The sequence below is a fragment of the Pleurodeles waltl genome, chromosome 2_2, assembly GCF_031143425.1.
Source record: "Pleurodeles waltl isolate 20211129_DDA chromosome 2_2, aPleWal1.hap1.20221129, whole genome shotgun sequence".
NCBI lineage: Eukaryota > Metazoa > Chordata > Amphibia > Caudata > Salamandridae > Pleurodeles > Pleurodeles waltl.
In genome coordinates, this window is record NC_090439.1 from 943,262,338 (window position 1) to 943,281,627 (window position 19,290).

At 39.6% G+C, this 19,290-nt stretch overlaps 1 protein-coding gene across 1 annotated transcript in view; it reads right to left on the reverse strand.

Annotated features, from left to right (window-relative positions):
* The window catches only part of CSMD3 (CUB and Sushi multiple domains 3), a 2,682,374-nt gene that overhangs the window by 42,205 nt on the left and 2,620,879 nt on the right, over positions 1-19,290 (reverse strand). Inside the window, exons 67-68 of the mRNA XM_069220640.1 lie at positions 18,620-18,732; positions 16,039-16,126 (exon numbers count right to left, since the gene is read on the reverse strand). Coding sequence (XP_069076741.1) covers positions 16,039-16,126; positions 18,620-18,732 — 201 coding nt within the window. The remainder of the gene's footprint in view (positions 1-16,038; positions 16,127-18,619; positions 18,733-19,290) is intronic.

The following is a 19,290-nucleotide window of genomic DNA, read 5'->3' on the forward strand; positions in this document are numbered from 1 at the left end:
AGATGTACCGCACCGTGCCAATCTGCTGCACAATGTTCCACCTCCCAATAGCAAATTCAATTAAATAAAATGCTGTCTTCACATTTTGCAAACTATTATATTTCTATGTCTCCAAAGGCACACAATCTTATGTGTAAGCACCATTTAGCACAATATCTTTAGTGATTGTAACATCATGCAACCAGTTCATGCATTAAGGACTGAACTTTATCACGTGTAAAATAAGTTCGTTGTAATAAACTGGGGTCCAAAATCTGCCTTCCATATAGGAAAAGACCCCCCAACAGACCATCGCACCTGCACTTTTATGTGAAATAGCCCAATGCTCTATTGTTCAGGAGCCTGTAGTCCTGCAAGCTTGGGAACCCCTACTCGCCCCTCGTGGCAAGAGTGCCCTCAGGGCTGGCATGGTGCTTGGGCGACCCGCATTCAGTGCCACCCATGGGAATTATGCGGTCGATATGGTAGTATCTTTCTCGTTTTCGGTCTTTTCTAGCACCACCATTGAGCATTGTCATGCCAGAGCCTATTTTGTATTGTCTGGTGAGATATTCGTCGCCGTTAGTGGTTCCTATCTTTACCAGGGCTATGCAACTCCAGACTGCGCTACATACAAAAGGCTGTTTTCGCACCAGGTTAGGATCTGCATTGTTTCCTTGATTACTGCTACGCTGAATTTGGGATACACAGCCTTAAATGTACATCAATACAACAACAGCAACATCTCAGCAACAAGACCAGCCAGCTAATTCAGCGCCGGCTTTGCCACAGCCGGAGGGTTTCTTGTGTGTATTCACAAGCTAAGTTTCCTGAGCAGTCTGTCCAGCCAGGCTTTCAAGTTTCTAGTTTGCACATCGGCAAGACGTACTCACTTGAAGTGCAATGCTCGTGCATGCCAAAGGACGAGCACATGCTGAGCATCTGCCACCCCCGTCCATTACAGTATAGTGATGACTATCAGATAGTCTGATATTGCAAAAGTTGCAATGAGACCTGAGCTTTTGATGAAGAGAAATTAAAACAGTGAGATAAACTTTGAGCAACAGGGGTGAGGTCATTGTCTTCCCTCACTTGCTATTGTGTGTACGTCAAAATCTGCATTCTCAGTCGAGCCAGGACAGAAGGCTCCATCAACAGAAGACTGATACGTTTATACGTTTTAAAACAGTTAGTGTTGCTCTCTCAGGCTCTGTACACTGAAAACAAGATATGGCCTGTGAGCAATGTCAACCTACATGTCAGGTTAGTTTTTTTAATGTTTTATAAACAGACTCTCACTGAGAATCTGTTTGAGATTGAAAATAATGAGTGCAGGCCAAACAACTGTCACCTGCAAAACATCTGTTTGCAGCAAAAGTGCACCCTCTGCATCAGTGGGAAGACTTCCATCAGCAATAGGACACTGCTGCATCTGTCAGCTTAAAATATGGCCGGTGGTCCTTCACTAGGTGGATGGAGTTGAGTCCTCTGCCGTCTTGACATTTTCACGAGATCACCTGCCAGACACTAAATGACCCCCTTTGTCTTTTGTAGTTTTCCCAACACCTACACTGCTGATGCAGACTAACTGGATGACCTGTCTTTCTTTATGATCTTCTTTTTAGGCGGGTTAGTTCTATTGCACATTTCCGATCACTTACTTTGTGTTAGAAATGGGGTATCTAGTTGTCAGTCCAAGTAGGGACCCTCACTCAAGTCAGGTTAAGGGATCACACAGCTAAGATAACCCCTGATCACCTCTCTGGTAGCTTGACTCATTCTTTAGTCTGCTGTCACTGTACCTCTCACCTTGTGCTGGGCAACAACCTGTGTGTCACGTCCAGTGACCATGTTTGAAGCTCACATTCCAAGGCCCTTTAGCAGAGGAATGGCACATTTTAATATTGCAGACAGTACAACGCATAATATCAAGCACATAGAGTGATCCATTTCCTCTGTTTAACAGATTGCAGCCTTAGTCGCAAACACTAGGTTAAGAACATCTTGCCAGCAGTGTCTTTTAAAATGAAGACAACACACACCCGGAAATAAACTTGCTACCCTTTGCATGTACGTTTGGGTGTGCGACAAACAAGTCACTAGAGTTAGCAGGCTTCAGCACATAGTGAAAGATATAACATTAAAGTGGGCATTTTTTAAGGTGAAAAATACTTCAGCAAATTGTCTTTCAGGCATTGGAATTTACTAGTGATGGCATTTGGAACTCCCTGGTCTCAGGATGAACAAAGTGAACCAGGAGCCCTCTTTTCATCCTTCAGACGGTTGCTTCTCAAGTACATTTGCTGCTGTTCGAGTAGATTTTCCGCTGGAGCGGCAGCAAAATAAACTTGAATGGGCGTGCACTCTTGCGCACCACATGGTGGCATTCACATAGATTTTTCAGTGCTGCTCGTTCTACTGACACCGATTTGCAGCACAAGCAGGACAATGTGCATATTTTTCACCAATTGGTGGAACTTCGCAGAATCTCACAGAGTTTTTATGTAACTCCGCTGAATTCCACTGGGTGAAACGTCACCACTTTCACCAACCTGCTCATCTATATACCGAAATCCGTACTGGGTAACACAATAAAATGTCTTTTCTGAAATAAGTGAGAGCTGTGAATATCTCTAAAAATTGATTCAAAGATTAAGTACTTATTGGAATGTATAATCCAATATGGATTTTTTAAATATATTTTAAAACACCAGTGTAGTAGCAGTAGTAGTTGCTGATGTTTTTTCCCAGCCTCACATTTATGTTCATCCTTTGGACTGAGCGTTCTAGCAAAACAATGAAAAGAACAATCAGTTTTCTTTGAAAATTGACAGGGAACCCATATTTGTTCTCCAAGAACTTTCTGACACAGACACAATTAGTGCAGTCTAGTTATGATGCAGACCTGTCCACCTGTCCCATTAAACGCCCCTTTGGTAAACACGCTTCAAACATCATGGAGTTCAGATTCCTGTCTTTAAACAGATGTGATCCTACACAATAAATCCAGAGAATATACTTCTGTTTTCTCAGTTATTTGAGGTGGCATTCGGCATAGACTGTGAAACTAACCATTTGCTAATGAAGTGCTTGATAGCCCATTAAATAAACTAAGTGATGTTTATATTTATTCACTATATATGTCGTCCACATGACTGAAAGTTCTTTAAAGTATGCCTAGTCCTCTTCACAGTACTTCTATTAGCTTCTTAGGCATGACTGCCTGTTCCTTGACTTTACAAAAAAAGGTCAATGAGATCTTTTACCTAGTTGTTTCAATCATTTCATCATGTTGATCTTTGACCTCAAGTGTATGGAAGCATAACACAGTGAAATTTGGTGCTGACGGATCACTGCTGCTAAAAGCTGAAATAAATTACCAGCAGAAATCAAGATTCATCTCCTCACATCCATCATAGCCCCTATGTCTCTCTATGTGGACACCATCATTTAGTTACGTGTGGGCATTAGCAGGCAACAGAGACACCCAAACTATGATCCATTTCCCTGGCCTGGAGCTGTTTTCGTGCGTCATTAAGCTCAAGTTGTGGATCTAAATTAGCCTGCAGGAGCTGCAAGTACGGAAAAGGTAACTTTCTAAAAAGTACTTTTCCTAAATATTGATTAAATATCCAACTTCACCCTTGAATTGAAAAGGAGTCAAATTATTTTTCTAACTGGTTCCAAACCCAAGATACAGAATGAATAATTTAATATGTACTCTAGTTTTCTCATAGGATAGCTAGGACTTTAGAAAGTGAAAAAAGCTTTTGGGGGCATGTCAATACAGTCATAAAATTTATACTTTCTCTTTTTTAAATGCTATACATCCTACCTTGTGGGATGTGAGGTAATTCAGAGTTGTTCTGGCCTCCCCAAATAGACCACCATTGCTAACCAGACCACAAGCTGCTCTTTGACCTATTCAACAATAAATGGCACCACATTCCCAAGGCATTGCTCATCAAATTATTACCCACACCAACATTCCTCTAGAGGTCTACAAGTAGCTCTTTTATTATGGTGAGTACTCACATGCACAAGCATTGCCAGATGCCCTGAGATTATCCTGAGACTTACATGACTGTGGCAAAACCTGTGAAAGTGTTGCTGCCTGAAAGGGGCATGGGCATAAATGTTGTCTGTCTCAATCAGGAAATGGTGGAAGAATTGCTGATTGTTGAGGAATGTTAAATGCATCAAAGGACACCAAAGAACTGTTGATAGCACAAGAACATCCCACAAGGGTGCAATACATTTTGACCTTGTGAAATTGCATCCACTTCTCTTCTGTAAATTATGTAGCTTCTTGTACTTTATCTTATTTTATTCTTTTGTGTCCATCCCTAACTTCACTCTTTTCTTTAGATTTGGTTTCAACATTCTGACTGTTACTTTGCCATTCCAAAACAGGAATCTCCATTTGAACAAAGAGTAAGCACTTAAAATAATTCAGCACCATGGACCACCCTACAATTGCTTCATGGGCGCATGATGCAGCAATCCATTCTTGACTGAACAATCTATTACATGTAGAACATGGCCAAAAATCATCTGCAGAGGAGTTGTTCTGCAAAAATGTAGCATTGACATTTTATTTACAGCATATATTTTTTAACAGGTCAAAGACAAAAGTTCAAGTTTGGTTGCCTTTGGCAAGTGTGGAATGTGATCACTTGTTATAACTACCCATGGCTGTACATACATCACAAATTCAGAACACTAATGTTTGGTTTGATGAGCTTGTCTTGAAAAGTACAAACTTGTTCTGTAAAAAGTCATGCTTCATGACCTGGGCAGGTAATTTGAAAGATTTGAAAGTGCGACTGTTTGTGTTTCAAATTGCCAATTGAAAGCTTCTTTTAGGTAATTGAGACAAGTTTCATATTTCTAATTCCTATTTGGGAAATGTGAAACAGTTTTGCTGTATGAATAATACTGAGCTTAGTCCCTCTTCACTAGTCCATAAAACTGTACTAATGCCTGCTTTGGGATAATGTTCACTTTTCCTAATGTCTGCTTTGGGATAATGTTCACAGTTGCTTGACAAGTGAAAAACGCTTTCAAAAGGCTTTACTTTGAATGGGTTGCACATTTGAGCCCTGACCCAGAGAATGCAAAACAACACCACTTGAAGACATAGGCCCTCATTACAACCCTGGCGGTTGGCGGAGAAGTGGCGGTCTTACCGCCAACAGGCTGGCGGGAAAAAAATGTGAATTATGACCATGGCGGTTACCGCCATGGTCATCCGCCACTTCTCCGAACCGACCGCCATGGCAGAGACGACCGCTGGGCTGGAGACTTGGGTCTCCAGCCCGGCGGCCGTCACAAGACCGCTGGTGGTATCATGACCCGGCTGACCACCATGGATTTCATGGGGTTGGGCACCGCCATGAAATCCATGGCGGTAAGCACTGTCAGTGCCAGGGTCTCCCCCACCCCCCATCCCCACCCCGAGGCCTTCCCCGGCACCCCCACCCCCCTGCCACACCCCAAAGGTAGCAGGACCCCCCTCCCCACCCCGACCCCCGACATCACTATACAGACACACACACCCGACACATATGCAGACACCACCAACACACATACCTGCACACACACGAACAAACATGTCAACAGACACACACAGTCATACACACACACCCACATTCAGACCTACATGCACACATCCATACAGACATACATACAGGCAGACATGCACACATTTCCAAACACACTACACCCCCGCAAGCATACACGCACTAACACACCCCCTCTTCATACTTACACGCACACCCCCATGCACGCACACAACACACAACACCACCTCACTCCCTCCCCTAACGGACAATAAACTTACCTGGTCCGTTGATCCTCCGGGAGGGGACGGGATCCATGGGGGCTGCTCCGCCGCCAGCACCCCGTCAACAGAACTCCGCCACGCCGTCGGTGGGCAGTGTTCTGTTGATGGGGCAGAGGAGGTGGAGCAACCTCCACTTCCCCGCCGACCGCCAGTATGGCTACTGGCGGCTCTCCGTCTGGAAAAGGACGGAGGGCTGCCAGCAGTCACAATTCACCGAGCGGAAAACCGGTCTTCAGCAAGGCGGTCACTCAGCGGTCTTGTGAAATGACCCCCATAATGTATGTTTGGTGACAGGTTCAGCAAACAGGATATTGGTCTTTCCAGATTCAAACTCTATTTTACAAATATGAACAGCAAATGGACAGTGCAAGGAATACGGGGTACTGGTTGAAGGTGAAAATGCTACTCAAGCAACAACCACAATCCATGTCAGGGTGAACCACAAAAGTCACTAAATTAACGTGTGTTTAACCCCCTGGTTGCTTGGCATAAATACAGTCAGGGTTAATTTAGAGGCAATGTGTAAAGTATTCATTGTAATAAGGTGACCAAATGTTATCCTATGGAGAGGTTGGTGTTTCAGTAGTGAAAAAATGAATCTATGAGGCTTTGATTATCAGGACATTTTAAATTTAAATGCACGTCCTACTTTCAAATATAGTACACACTGGTCATTGTAGGTGTACCTTAGCTATGACTTATTTGAATTAAAAAGGAAGGTTAGGCCTGGGAAAAGGTTTATTTTACAAGGACAAATTTAGTGGGTGGCACAATGAGTGCCGCAGGCTCACTGGTCTGATTTTAGTTACAGGACCTTGGAACAGGCAGTACCGCTTTACTAGGCACTTACAAGTAAATTAAATGTGCCAATCAGATACAGGCCACTTTTGCCATGTTTTAAGGAAAAAACACATACTTTAGCAGAGGCTAGTAGTGCTAAAGAATACAGAGTCCTAAATACAACCAAAACAAATTCAGCAAGCAGGAGGGGTGAAGGCAAAAGGTATGTGGGAGACCTGGCAGAATGGATCAAGTCCGATAGTAAGGGTGGCTACATGCATCTAATTCGATTTCAGTACATAGTATCCACAAATGGGTGTGGTTTGAGTTTGTAAGATAGGTTTAGAAAATATAGGCAGATTGCAAATGATTATATGTTTACAGGGATTTATTATGCACTACTATTGTCACTGAGAGGTCACTCTGGAGTGCTGGTAATGCAGTGTTAGAAAGAGTCATTACAGTTGCACAACTGTATGTGAGGTAAACCTATATAATACTGTTCAGTTGCTAACCTTTGTTGTAATTAGTTGAATGTTTGTCCATTAATTTCAGCTTTTAGAAGAGTTTCAAGAGCATATGATTTTGATCAGATCCGAGAGCGGGTTTCAGATTGGTCTAGAATTTGGTACCTAGAATTGCTTGACATTTTCCTCCGTGTTTCAGACAATTGAAACTGCTTTGTATAATCCGATTAGAAGAGGATGAGCAATGGTCTCTAGTTGATGTATAGTGAGGGGTCAGAGTTTCTTTATGTGTTACTCAGTTGGTTTGGTAAATTGGCATAGAACTGTGGATTTAATTCTTAGTTCCACTCTAAGCCAGGGGGTTACCTCAAGACTGGTTTCACAGGTTTGCTGAGGTTGTGATAGACTTTGACAGCCTGACTCTGCACTTTTCTCATTATGTCAGTGAGTTTCTTGGGCAGAGTGGTTTATATGAAGATACAGTAGTTAAACCTTGCCACTTCCAAGACATGTAGGTTTTCTCATGCTGGGTTCGAGGAAGAAGGAAGATCATCCTTAGCATTGATAACTGAAATTTGATCATTTTAATTACTGCATTCATCGATGGGGCAAGGCAGACAACCACGGGCTAGATTACGTTTAATACATTTGTTGTGTTTGCCCAGCAAAAGTAACAGTTTATCTTGTGTCCTTTTTCCCCTGCAAAAAGACAGTAATGCGCCAAGCTTTATTTACACCTTGAGTACATTACTGTCATTGTGGGTGGGAAGACAGACATCATATCTACAGGGTATTAAAACACTAAACATAAGTAAATATTGACCAATACAATGGAAATCAAGAAAGGAAGACACTGTCAGACCAAGGACACAAACAATACACTCACAATGAACAACTTTAGGTAAATAGCATGGGCTGAGGACGGAGACAGACCAAAACAGACATCAGAAATACTAGACAATATATAGACTCAACATTATAGTGACGGAAACATGCACACTATCTAAAATAAATTAAATGCATTTGAGCATGACATCATGAATAATTTAACAAGTAATAAAAACACCAATGCCGTTACGGACTTTCGAAAGGGGTAAATATGTGCAACATTTACCAAATCTTAATTAGGTATTTTGTTTTTACTTGAAATTTCTTTTTTCAGGCAATGCATAAAATGCTATGCCCTAATGTAGAAAGATAATTTCCGGTTCAAAAGACCACGATTTGCAAACTCTAGGGTTTGTGACCACAAAACAACTTTATACAATGCACAATGCCATTTTCAAGTAGGAATGTTTTTTCCTAAATGTATAAGAGCTTTATAAATGTATTCTAATTTGTAAATAGGAGGGGGAATCTTGATTAGATTCGAGATGAGCAATGGTGAGCAGCAATGTTTTTTTTTATCGCAATTACGGTCCCAAACCATTACCTTCTTAATGACGTTTGCATATGGGTAGTAACTAATTCAAAAACGTTGCCTGCCCCTAGTGGGACACACGGGAATTGTCACAGGGAGAGCAAGGTGTGGTCAAGGGGTCCACTGCGTGCTCCCCTGATGTCTTTCCATGAAGGTGAATATATTTTTAAAATTCCCGTAGTTTTGAGGTGCTGGGGATGCTTTAAAAAATATTCACATACAAGGAATAAGAATGGGAGATTCAGATTTTGGCCTTTGCATACCTCCGTTCCTGCACTTCCAAAGGGTTGCAAAATGCACCCCACCCCTTTAACGTTCATGAGGCAGGAAGTTTACAACCTGAAAATATCCATTTTGCAATACAAGCGGCAGGTAGTGACCAATCAGTACACGATTTACACATATTGATCTGTGAACAACTCCATGATAAATCAATTCCTTAGTCCCATATTAGTGTACAGTATAATAGGTGAGTAAAACAGATTTTGCTTTTTAATGAATTGCATTCTAGTATAAGCAGCAGATAGTGAAGGGAGAAAATTCATGTTGCATTTACCATTTCATTACAATAATGCAGGCTATGATGCAACAAAATGCAGTTGCACCTGTCAGCCCATTTTAATTACTTTTCTATTTTTTCAATGAAAGGTGGGATTTAAAGAGAAATAGGAAAAATTGCAGTCTAATTTGTCTAAATGTATCAGTTGTGTTAGAAATGGAGTATCTAGTTGGCAGAGGCATACACCCTTGTCCAAGTAGAGACCACAATCCTAGTCAGGGTAAGTCACACACAATCCAAATTATCCAGCGCCCACCCTCTGGTAGCTTGGCATTAAGCAGTCAGGCGTAACTTAGAAGGCAATGAGTAAAGTATTTGTCCAATAAATCATACAGTAACACAGTGAAAACACCACAATAATATATCACACAGGCTTAGAAAAATAGATAATATTCATTGGAATAAAATAAGGTCAACAACAACAAAGATCCAATAAGCACGAGATGAATTTTCACTTTTGAAATGTTTAAAAGAGTCTTAATCCTTAGAAATAAACAGCTGTCCCTTTGTTACACGCGATACCTGGTATGCATCAAAAATAATGACGCACGGAGACTGCAGAGGAGGAGATGCGTGGAAAATCAAGGTGTTGCGTAAAATCTTCTGACATAGCATATTTGAAAGCCCAGGGATGACGCGGGGAAAATCCTTGATGCACTGGAAGAAGGCATGAGCACTACGTCGATCACGGTAGGCTGAGACTTCAGAAAACCGGAGGCAAGCTCATTCCAAGCCCTTGGAGAGCACTTTGAGGGAAGGCAGAGTCCTTCTCGGCAAAGTTAGAGGCCTGCAAGGCAGCCAGGCAACAGCAGGGCAGCAGTCCTTCTCACCAAAGCAGTCCAGCGAGGCAGCTCATCTGACAGGGTGCAGGTGGAGGCCCAGAAGTGTCTGGGTGAAATGCACATAGGAGCTGTCAACCAGCACAGACCAGACGTTGAATGGAGACAGGCTTTAAGGCACAGATGGCTTTCTAAAAGTGCCATTTCTAAAATAGCAATATAAAATGCAATCTCACCAATAAGCAGGATTTTCTATTACCATTCTGGACATACTAAATATGACCTGATTACCTCTTTCAGATCAGAATCTACCACTCAAACGTATATGAGGGAAGTCTAAATGCTAGTCTATGAAAGAAGCAGGCCTCACAGTAGTGGAAAAATGAATGTAGAGGATTTCCACTACCAGGACATTAAAAACACATAGGTACATTACCTGCCTTTTAACTACATAGCACCCTGCCCTATGAGTTAGCCAGGGCCTACCTTAGGGGTGACATATGTAGAAAAAGGGGAGTTTCAGGCTTGGCAAGTAATTTTAAAAGTTGAAGTGGCAGTGAAACTGCACACTCAGGCCTTGCAATGGCAGGCCTAAAACATGGTTACGGGGCTACTTATGTGGGTGGTCCAATGAGTGCTGCAGGCACACTAGTAGCATTTAATTTACATGCCCTGGGCACATGTAGTGCACTTTACTAGGGACTTATAAGTAAATCAAATATGCCAATTGGGGATGAACCAATGTTACTATGTTTAAGGGACAGAGAATATGCACTTCAGTACTGGTTAGCAGTGGTAAAGTGTGCAGAGTCCTAAAACCAGTGTCAGAAAAGTAGAGGAGGCAGGCAAAAAGTTGGGGGATGACCACCCTAAGACTGTCAGGTCTAACAGGTAACATTACAGAAGTTTACATCAGCTTGACAGCATGACCTTCAGAAGGCAGTCTAGTTGCATAACTTAATACAAAATGCCTGTATTACAAAATCAACAAATACACTTGTCTTTCCAAAGAGAACTTGAAGAAGGATTTAGAAGGATGTGTAAACATAACTTTTCATCTGCAAGATAATCCAGTTTTCTCCCCATTTGACTTTTAATTGTTAATGTGTAGTCATATATTGTTCTTATATGTAATGTAAATTACTATATGTACAGTGGACACACTTCCATCATTTGGCATTGCAGCAACTTTCTTGTTAAAAAAACCCACATTTTATAATAAAAATAAAATACTGTGCTACATAGATGTGCAATACTCACTTTGTGTATAAGTCAACTGTTAATATGTTCATGTTTGGAACACTATTATTCTTTCATTCTTATTAGACCTACACATGTACGTTTTAAAGTAAAGTATTAGGTATTTAACTATCTAACATGTAAGAAATTGGGTGTGTATCGTAATGTCATGAGTAACTAATAAAACATGCATTTGCTGTCCTTAAATATGTATGCACTATTATCCACATCTATATAAATTCAGAATTATACAAAAGAAAATCAAACACAATATAGACACATATAAACTAGGCAAAGCAAGTAAGGTCTGTTTCCCTGGTTACACACCAACAGCTTGCAGAGCTAACGTCATTTCAGAACCATCTTACTGAAACAGGGTAATAAGACAACTTACAACGACATGAACGTTTATCTTAAGGTTCTTCTCAGGAAACACAGGCTGGATGTTCTGTAAAGGGACCAGCACTAAACTAACCCAAGGAACTATCAAAAACAATTAAAGAATAAACATTTGTGAACCTAGGGTACTTTTCAGCACTGATGTTAGTTAAGAGCTTAGGAAATATATAACCAAGAGTTTAAACAAAACGCTTAGGACCTTATTTGGAGTTCAGCGGACAGGGTCCTCCACTGGAAATTTGGTGGGGTATCCCATCATCCAGTGTTGCAGTTCTCCCACTTTTTTAGTGAAGGGGAATGGGCATATTTCTGACAGCAGAGCCAACACTGGCTTAACCCTTGAAAGCCCTTTACCAATGGCTCAACTGACAATGGACATCAGTCAATGAACATCAGCTCATCCACCTTTTAGATGGCATATTTTCCATTTTGTGATTCCCAGGGAAACAGGATATAGCAATAATAAATCTAAGATGCTGGGAAAAAAACTCCAGTGTGTTAGGGTCATGTTATTTCCAACAACAAACTTTAACACAGATATTGCCAGACCTTACCTTTCTAGCAACTGTGATATCAGTAAGTTCCTTGATCAACAACAAATTTCTACTCTTCACCATTGAGGTTTATAGGAACACATATAGACATATAATCAGAGTACTGTAGTCTGAATTGATGTCCTTTTGCCTTATATTTTCACCTGGGATGCATTCCTTGATATGCACATTCTAGGTCGAACATTTCTTAACGTCTGCCAGAAATTCCAATTTCTGATAGGATCTAATATATAAGGACTGCCACGTGGTTACTTGTCAGTAGACGTCCTTCACCCAGATTATCTCCTGAGATCCTGCCAGAGACCGTCTCAAATGCTGGCAGGGCACTTCACACTTAGCAGATGATATATCACGTCTGAAGACTGAAGAAAGCTGAGAAAGCCAAGTCCCAGAGGAAAACTGACTAACTGCTCCTCGAGTGGGTGTTTGCTCTTCATGGGGAACACTGTCTTCACACCTCCGCAGATAAAAACAACCTTTGCTGTCAATAAGGTATGCAGTGCATCTCTTCTCCCTAAGAAACTCTATATTGCAAGTTGCTCTGCCTTTCATGCTCTCATAGTATAGTGCATGGACGTAGGCATTAGGTTTTAGATAACATTTTTTAGCAATGCTGGAAATGTTCATTTTTTTCTTACTATTTATAATAATGTGTCTCATTGCTGTTTTTATAATATTCTGTGTAGTTGTTTTAGACGTACTGAGAAACAAATTATTTCTATAGTAATAAATACTTTAACATAAAAGTGTTCATTCCTCTTAGTACAGTGTGTGTGCTACTGTGAATAACAAAATAATGTTTGTGGCTGTTACAACGGGGTCCTTGATCCCTTTATGGGATTGTTAGGAGCCCAAAAGCAATTTTCTATGTCAAGTACACATTGAATAGTGTGTTGAGGGGCTACTATAACTTGTCTTTCACATTCATTGCTGGTGCATTGAACCAAGTTCACCTGTGAGTAGGAATGCATACATTATAGATTTATGCCAAAGTTGTAACTTATGCATGTTTATGAAAGAACCAAACATTTTAAGTGCATGCTTTATCCACATTTGTAATAAAATGTGAAAGACACATTTAGGGAACTCTGTTTATTTTTTGCTTTATAAGTTACTGAAAGGAGGCACTAATTATCAGAGTGTTTAGTTGCTGCATACCCGATTTCAGTTCCAGCAGCCACACACTGTGATGTTTTTGAAACTTGATCAAATTTTAGACCACAAGATTTCTGTTTCAAATGTGGAAAAATGATTTGAAATGAGCAAGTTCCAAGCCCTTTCTCAATGATTACTTCCTTAAATGCAAGTGTGTACACTTTTTTCTAATCACTTATTTAGTGTCAACTGTTTAGGAGTGTGTACTAGTATTTGTGATAGAGCAAAGTATTATAAGGATGCTTGTCTTAGTTTTCAACATCTTCATGGAAGCTGAATACTACTTTACATGATCCGAGAGAGCTGTAACATCTTTACTGGCTGGAAGATATATGGAATCAGGGGAATATACTGTTTCAGCCCAACTTAACATAATGCTTTGAGGAAGAAAAATAAACTCATAAGTGAGGCATAATTTTTCTTTTTAAAACATTTGTTATACATGCTTATTTTACTACCCTACTATACAGGCCCCTTTGACTTTTTCTTTTACAGCTGAAGCATTTTGACTTTGCCAGTGCTTGTTTTAATTAAATTTAATGATTAATTCCAAAGAATAACAAGGGTGAGGGACAATAAAATTACACTTAGCTAACTTATAGTAATACAGAATACTACCCTGCACCGTTTTTCTTCATAATCACTTTTCTAAAATACTTCTCAACTGACAAAAGGGAATACGTGAGCAAAATGATTTGGGCAGGCATCTTGGGTTCAGGGTGAAAATTAATTTGTTTTAAGATGCAAGCAGCCAGCTACTCATCAACTTATACCTATTGTAACTACTTCAGATGGAAAAAATGTAAACACATGATTTGACCTAACACATGTCTGAACTTGAAAAAGATTTAAATATCTTAACTTTACCCAGCTTTATAGTATTTTCATATCCACTTTAGAAAGACACAGGAATGAGACATCTTTGTCTGGATTCTCATGTGTGATTGATTTCCGAGGAATCTATGCAGCATTAGTGCTAGCTGGAATACATTTTCCATGGGTATAGATTCCAGTGAAGCTGTGTGCATTGTCTAATGCAGATGTCCATATGGGATGACTACTGCTCCTTTTCACTACTTCACTGTAAATGTGTGCCGCAATCCCTCATTACATTTTAAGCGTTTCAGTGAGAATGGAAAACTGCAAGAGCTAACCCTTAGATGTTGATTTGAGTTAAGGGCCCGGTTATGTCCAATATTGATTTGGACAGAGATATGTAGGCTGAAAAAATGTTTTATATTATATTTACATGGAGCGATGTAAATATTCCTTTGGAAGTTCTAAATATGTCAATTTGTGGCCTTTGCCAATCTCAAATGCAAGACGTGATAAAGGAGGACAAATTCTAAGTACAAGGAGTGACACCATTAAAAGATGACTGCCTTACTATATATTCTTTCATTCAAGTTGGGAAAATGAGAACATACACATCCACTGAAGAAAATTTAAGAATGTCTTTTGGCAACAGTATCCAAAACAGAAGGAAGGAAATAGGAAAAATGTGGAGACCCTCAGATATAAATTTCAAATGAGAAAAATGTGTATTCCTCACCGCAAGTTAGAACATGTTATCTGGCTCTTTATAAAGAATTAGGCTCTCCAGAAAGTTGGAAAGCTTTGATCAACTATGCCTGGGCTTTGTTGAAGATTTTTAATGGACTACATGATTTTGGTCAAATCAATGATTTTACTGCTAAAGCATCCCATGCCAATCAGTGTTCTATACTATCACTTCAGCAGTCATGTTTTACATCTGAACAAGGAATAGAGACAGCCCTGCAGGGAATCCTGGATGAATTTCTGAGTACTGTGGATGGTGGAATCTAGGTCTTACAAGTTATAACTTCCTTCTGAGTAGTTAGGCATGGTCCACTGTAGTTTTACGTATTTCAGAGCATGCATTCATATCTTTGGTTATGTCAGCTATTCCTCGATTGTAAGCAGTAGCTGTGGAGTCCCTCAGTGATCCCCATTTCCTGACCCCAATGTAATATTTTATTTTGTTCTCTTGTTCCTCCTCTTAACAAGGCTTAAATGGCATTGTCAGTCATATGTCAATGACAATCTTTGATTCTATCTAGACACAGTAAGGGTATGCTTCACCAATATGTCTTGTCTATTACATGTAGACAGATCACAACTTCTTATCCTTGGTATGAAATGTCAATTAGCCCTTTTAAACACTGGCTCATACTTGATTTATGGCACAACCATGGAGCTAGTTATTTTTTTTACAAGACTGTCTTTGCAAAAAGGTGTGCAATAAACATTTTACCAGATTTCCCAAGTCCATCTGTTAAGACTGCTAATAAGCCAGAATAAATGTTCCACAGGTGTAGGGGCTGCCAACAGTTTCTACATATTTCACTGTACTTCACACTATGATGCCTCCCTACAATCATTTTTGTGTGACTGCAGACATGCTTCAAATGGTATGCTGTCCTTAATAGTGACCTTTCAATTTTGGTAAATACTCCCCTCAAATTCACTTTCAAAGGTAGCTTGAACCTAACATATTGGGCTTAAAATTCTTGGTACTCTCCCAGGGGCTCACTACTAAAACTAATTCATATATGCTATTTTCTAAATTGCTTAACATTCAAGTCCTTTCCTACATTCCCCTACATTCTATGTGGCACCATTGCTTCTGCTCAGTTGCTGTTCTGACTAGAGTTTAAACACACTCAGGGGAAGGGGAAAAGAAATGAGGAGGAAAGTGAAGGGGAAGAAGTAGACACATAAAAAGGGAATAGGAAAAGGGAAATGGAAAAGGCAAAAAGGAAAGGGAAATGGAATGGTATGGGATAGCATAATATCACCAGAAACATTATAAAGTAAGAACATAAGAAAATGGTCACTTACCTAATCTTTGAAGACCAAACTGTCCATAATCCCTTCCCTGGATAAATCCTTGAAAGACATACGTGGCACCATCTGGTTCAGCAGAAACCTATGAATATTAGATATTAAAAGAAATATGCCTCATTCCAAATGTGTTATTGAGAGGAATATAAAACATACCTTTATATAATGATGATGCTGTACTTGAACATAATGTGCTTGCTTAGTATAGGTAGCAAGATGAAAGACAAAAATGGCTAGCTTTTTAGATTTTTCTTACTTATGTTGTTTTCTATCAAAACTATTTATTAGATATACTTCAGCAGAACCATTAACAGTTCTGACCAAAACTTAGAAGCACATTTAAATCATGAAATAATGTATTGCAATAAAGTATGAAAAAAATGTATGCAACCATGTTCTTTTTGCTCTCCATTTCAGCCTGAAGGTTTGTCTATGTCTCTCTCACATCCGATTTTCTGAATACACATTTTGGTATGATTTAGCAAACAATGCAAGCTCTTTTAATATTTGATTATGCTGTAAACTGCTTGCAGTGGAGCAATGGTAGGCAGACATGGACTATTTTGGTTACACCTCCTGACGCCTCGTATATCAGCTTTTGTTTACACAATTTGGGACTATCTTAGATATCATGGCAGCACAGGAGAGGAGAATGGAAGTGTCCCCCACACCCTGGGAGAAAATGCTCAGAGCATAATGGAAATGCATTCTACAATTCTCTGAGGACACATCCTTCATTTTGGAATTTGTTTTCATAAATTGTTAGTAGTGATGGCTGGTTTGCTATGCTACAACAACACAATATTCTCTGCCATCTGACAATACAATTATCTTTTGTTCTATGTATTAATAATTATAATAAAAGTCCATCTGAACAGCGCACAACTTGTTCAAAAGAAGTCCCTGGAGCTAACGGAAGAGAAGCATCTATAGGCATAATAAAGGGGTCCAAAAGGAATAAATAATTAAAAAGGAAGGTTGTTAACATCTTTTTACAGATGGACTTGAAGGAGGTCATGTAAAGAGAAATGGGAAGGGTATCGCAAAGTTTTGAAATAAGGAATGAGCCTTCCGACTTTAAGGACTTTTGGAACTTGTGGAAGCCTGAGTGAGTTTATTGGATCCAAGAGATGTGAATGGATGATATGTTTTATTCTTTTTCTTATGTTGATGGGGCCTTTCAAGGATAGAGTTTTGAAGTCGGAAGTAGGAGCCTTAAATTGGATATGTTTGACCACTGGCAGGCAGTGGTGGTGCTTCAAACGTGGAGGGATTGTTTGCAGAAAGTTATTTTTTTTAAATAGTTGCTTCTGCATTCTGCACAGTTAATTTGATAAGCCAGAAGGCTCAAATGCAAGTTTAGCAAAATCTAATTTAGATCTTACAACAGTGTGCAGTTTTCCGAGTATGTGCTGGGACTAAATAAAGCATTCTTTTGAGAGATTCATGTTTAGTGAAACAAAGAGAAGAAATGTCCTGGATATGAGGTGGGAAACAGAGATTAGTGTCAAAATGTATAACCACACTTCTCACTCTATGAGTAGGCTTACGGGAAGTTCAGCTTGCTACCATCTGCTTGGATCGGGTAGGTAGTTTGACTCCAAGAAAATAATTTTTGTTTTATCTGAATTCAATTTAAGATGGTTTAAGTCCATCAATTCAGTTACTGCTTGTAGACATTGCTTAAAGGTTGTCAGATCCCCATCCTTGTTTTCATGAAAAGACAGAAATAGTTGGGTGTCAGCAGCGTAAGAAATTACATGTTGACCCCTAAAGATTCAATTAACTAAGACAATAGTCCCAAATGTATGTTAAATAAAGTAGTTCTCAGAGCTAGGGTCCTGCAGGACCACAAAACATAGCGGTTTGGCACTAGATGTAAACAGTGGGAGACAGACCATACGAGATCTGCCCTCAAGGGAGTATTTAATCCAAGCATAGGCTTGTCCTTGAATGTGATCTTTCTTACCCTATCCAAAAGAAGTGGGCAAGACACCGTATCACGGATGTATTGTTCCTATTGGTATATTATTATTGAATGCAACTCCTGCCTAAATATACTCTAGAGCAGGGGTCTTCAAACTTGGGGGCGAGCCCCTCTAGGGGGGTCCTCAAGTGATCCCAGGGGGGGCGCCAGGCTCTGGCCAAAAGAAGCATTTCACAGATAACAGTGTTTTGTTTGAAGCAGAAACATGTTATTGCATTTTTAAAATGGCAACAGTACTTAACTGCAATGTTTAAATATATCTAGACATATTTAAACTTTGCCATCTTTATAAAATATTTGTGAAACATTCTAAAGGGGGGCCCAGTGATTTTTATTTTTCAACTGGGGCCGCGGCATTAAAAAGTTTGGAGACCTCTGCTCTAGAGTATCATGATTGCATACAATATTTCTACATTGCATGTACTCTGAGTATCATTTATCTTTCACAACTGTGGGAGAAGCAAACTGAAAATTAAGTCAACATTATAAGCATCCGAGCAATATTGAGTACTGATTCAGGAACTTATGTTTTTTGGCACAATTAATCCATTCTTACAAAATAACTTCTACTGTCCGTGAAACTATACTTACAAAACCATCCATGGCCCATTTCTCTTCTTTCAACTTGCTCACAGAAGTGTGGGCAGGAGATTTAATTAGAGCAATATGAAGCATCAGACGAGCTTCTTGGCTTTTGTAAACTCCTGTAAACAAAATGGAAAGTTCCTGTTTCGGGTTACCGTGTCAATTCCAATCATTTAGTCATACATACATGGCACAAATTAAACATACAATTGAGATGGGCTCTCCATATAACTAATATGTACATTGATATGGCGTGGATTATTGATGTTCGTATATGACCCTAGAACTATTTTTTAACTACATTTTTGACATGCTAATAATGTGTTTTATGAGTAAGTGAACAAAATTTGCCCCAAGAAGCTTGCATACATCAAAATCATACATACTCCGATTGTACAATCCCGGAAATATGACTCATCTCCCTTTGTTAGTTTAAACCTAATAAAAAACACAAGTACTTCTAAAGAGACTTTATGAATAAATTAATGTTTCTGAAAATGACTGAGAATTTATTTGCATTCTGTGGGTTCAATTTAGAATCTAACATGGCTCTTCCACAAAAACAAACAAAAATTGTTAAAATTGTAACCTCTTAAGTGCAAAAAACATTAGGTTTACATCTCCAAAGTAAAACCTCTGGTGTTCCCACACAACATTTCCAAATCCTCCCCCAATCG